Here is a 2,436-nt window from a genome sequence, read left to right on the forward strand (position 1 = left end):
TTCTCATATGGTTTAGAAAATAACTTCTATTTTCATGTATGTATCACACAATTTAATAGTTTATTTAATATAATAGACCCTCAGAAAATTATTTATTAAATGTTATCCTAAAGATATAAATATTATCTTCAATGAAAAACTATTTTACAATTGAGACTACATCATTTAATTAAATCAGATATCCAAGGGGCGAACTCACGGATTTCCATGTAAATAATATAATTTTCCTGACTTTTAGTTATGTTTTGCTATGCAATTTTATTATCAAATACCAATTATTTTACCAAAGTGATCAGCTCCCGCTAATGAATCCGCAACACAAACGCAATCTTTAACCTTTATCCACAGGCATGTCTCCTATTCTGCTTGAGTGAGACGAATATTACTAAACAATGTGTTAAAATAGAATGCTTAAATTGATTAGTAGATTCAGATATTGTTGTAGTGGGAATTTGCGGAACCTACAGGTGACCTGCTGCTTAGTTCAGGTAGCCTACTGAGGTAGGAAAGCGCAAGTTCGCCGGGAGTTCCACAATTCATTTTCAGAACACCTTGTGTTTATATGGAGACACAGGTGGAATCTCACGGCAGTGCTCAAGAATTCGAGAAAAGGATCGATCAGAAGATAGACTTGATCTGTAACTTCTTATAATGTATTCAATCAGACTTTGTATGAGTTTGGTCCTGATGATATGCAGCTGTAATGAAACCATGGGATGCACATGGATGAGGACACAACCTAAGTCGTTGAGCATGTTCAAAAGTTTCATCAGCAAATCCATAACGGTGCTACAGGAAAAAGTATGTTTGTGAATTTGTTTCTCTCATATTTTCATGTTCTGCTATGTTTAATTTAAATTGTCTTACGTATACAGTAATATGAATACTATATATTTTAAAAAAATGTATCATCTCAGGATGACGGTGAACCTCTGATCTCGTTGCCCAATAAGCTATACAGACAATTTGATGATTTAAAGGTAAGAAAAATAAACCAATTAACACCTTTATATATCCAGTTCACATGAAAGCGTCAACCACGTAGCCAATACTAACACAATCACTTTCCTTCTAGGCAGACGACCAGATTGTCTTCATTTCGCGAACTCTGAAAGCTATAATGCATTTGTACAGCAGTGGTAAATATGAGTCCACCTTGGAAACAGAAAGAATCGATACGTTTATCCATTACCTCAGTCGTCAGACCATGGAGCTGGATCAATGCGTAAGTCTGTGATTTATGATTTTTGCTTCTTAATTTTAGTGCCATAAAGCAAACTTCATCCTAAATTAGTCATCATATTATCATAATACAACGTATTTTATGTTTTGTTTCAACAGATAAAGGCTATGAATCCTACATTATCAAAGTCTGTTAAAAGAGCGAACAAAAAGATGAACAGTCACTTTAAATTCCTTAAGAATTACTTGAAAGGCGAGGTAAGTTGGCCAATTCCTTTTATAAAGACTCACCAAATCGCAATATAGTCGATAGTATGTTCTGATACATGTTTATTTTAACTTAACGTGTGTTAATAATTGCAGGAATTCAACGGAAAAGCCTGGATAGAAATAAAGAGAGTGGTGCTCGCACACCTGCGAAGAATTGTCTTAACATGAAGTACTAGCCAATTGAGCGCCTTTGGAAAGATTTATTTACAAATCAATTTGATTTACACATTATTCATTTATAAAGTATTTATTTATTTTAGTATGTGTGTGTTGGCCGGATTTCATACCAAATAATGTATTCATATAGGAGATATTTCTGTATGTAGAACGAAATGGAGCACATTTTTTTAATCTATGTTTCTAAGTTATTGCAGAACTTGGGCTACTGTTGTAATAATGTGACCTGATATTAAATGTTTGTAATTGTATCAATTAAACATTTGTATGAAAATAAATAAATGTAATATGTAGATACGACTAATAAAATTGTTATAGATTTGTACTGATAATATCAGACACTTTACAATTCATGTAGACCTAGGAAATACCCTGAATAAGATATGGGAAGGTAATTATTTTTAAATCATGTCCGGGAGAGGTTTTCGATTTATCTAGGGAGGGGGAGGGCCATGTGATTTGAAAACTACGAAATACCAATATTTCATGGCGTTTTATTATGAGTTGCTTATTATTTCAATGCTTTCCTGGTCCTGTATTTAACTCCTGTTGGCCAGGAAAGGCTGTCCACTTTAGGCAAGCCAAGGCTTGATCAGGGGCCGTATTCACAAATAATTGTATCTTACCGCTAAGAGGCCTCACAAAGAGCAATACAAGTTCTAGCTATAGTTCTTTTAAGGGGTTCCTCTTAAAACCTATTCGCAAAGGTGCTCTGACCAACTTTTATTAAGGAATGGAGAGAAATGGCGGGGATGACCCTGTTATTGCTATAGATTATGTAGTGTTCCACGAACAACAGGGGCCTGT

General features: G+C 34.4%; 1 protein-coding gene across 1 annotated transcript; it reads left to right on the top strand.

Annotated features, from left to right (window-relative positions):
• The first annotated feature begins 651 nt into the window (after positions 1–651).
• On the top strand, positions 652–1,702 carry LOC106024526 (interferon a3-like). The gene is made up of 5 exons (XM_034294953.1): positions 652–801; positions 918–980; positions 1,076–1,225; positions 1,342–1,440; positions 1,546–1,702. Exons 1-5 carry the CDS (start codon positions 652–654, stop codon positions 1,618–1,620), a joined length of 537 nt encoding a protein of 178 aa, XP_034150844.1. The 3' UTR covers positions 1,621–1,702.
• The last annotated feature ends 734 nt before the right edge of the window (positions 1,703–2,436 follow it).

This window comes from Esox lucius, chromosome 11 (genome assembly GCF_011004845.1).
Source record: "Esox lucius isolate fEsoLuc1 chromosome 11, fEsoLuc1.pri, whole genome shotgun sequence".
In the NCBI taxonomy this organism is placed as follows: domain Eukaryota; kingdom Metazoa; phylum Chordata; class Actinopteri; order Esociformes; family Esocidae; genus Esox; species Esox lucius.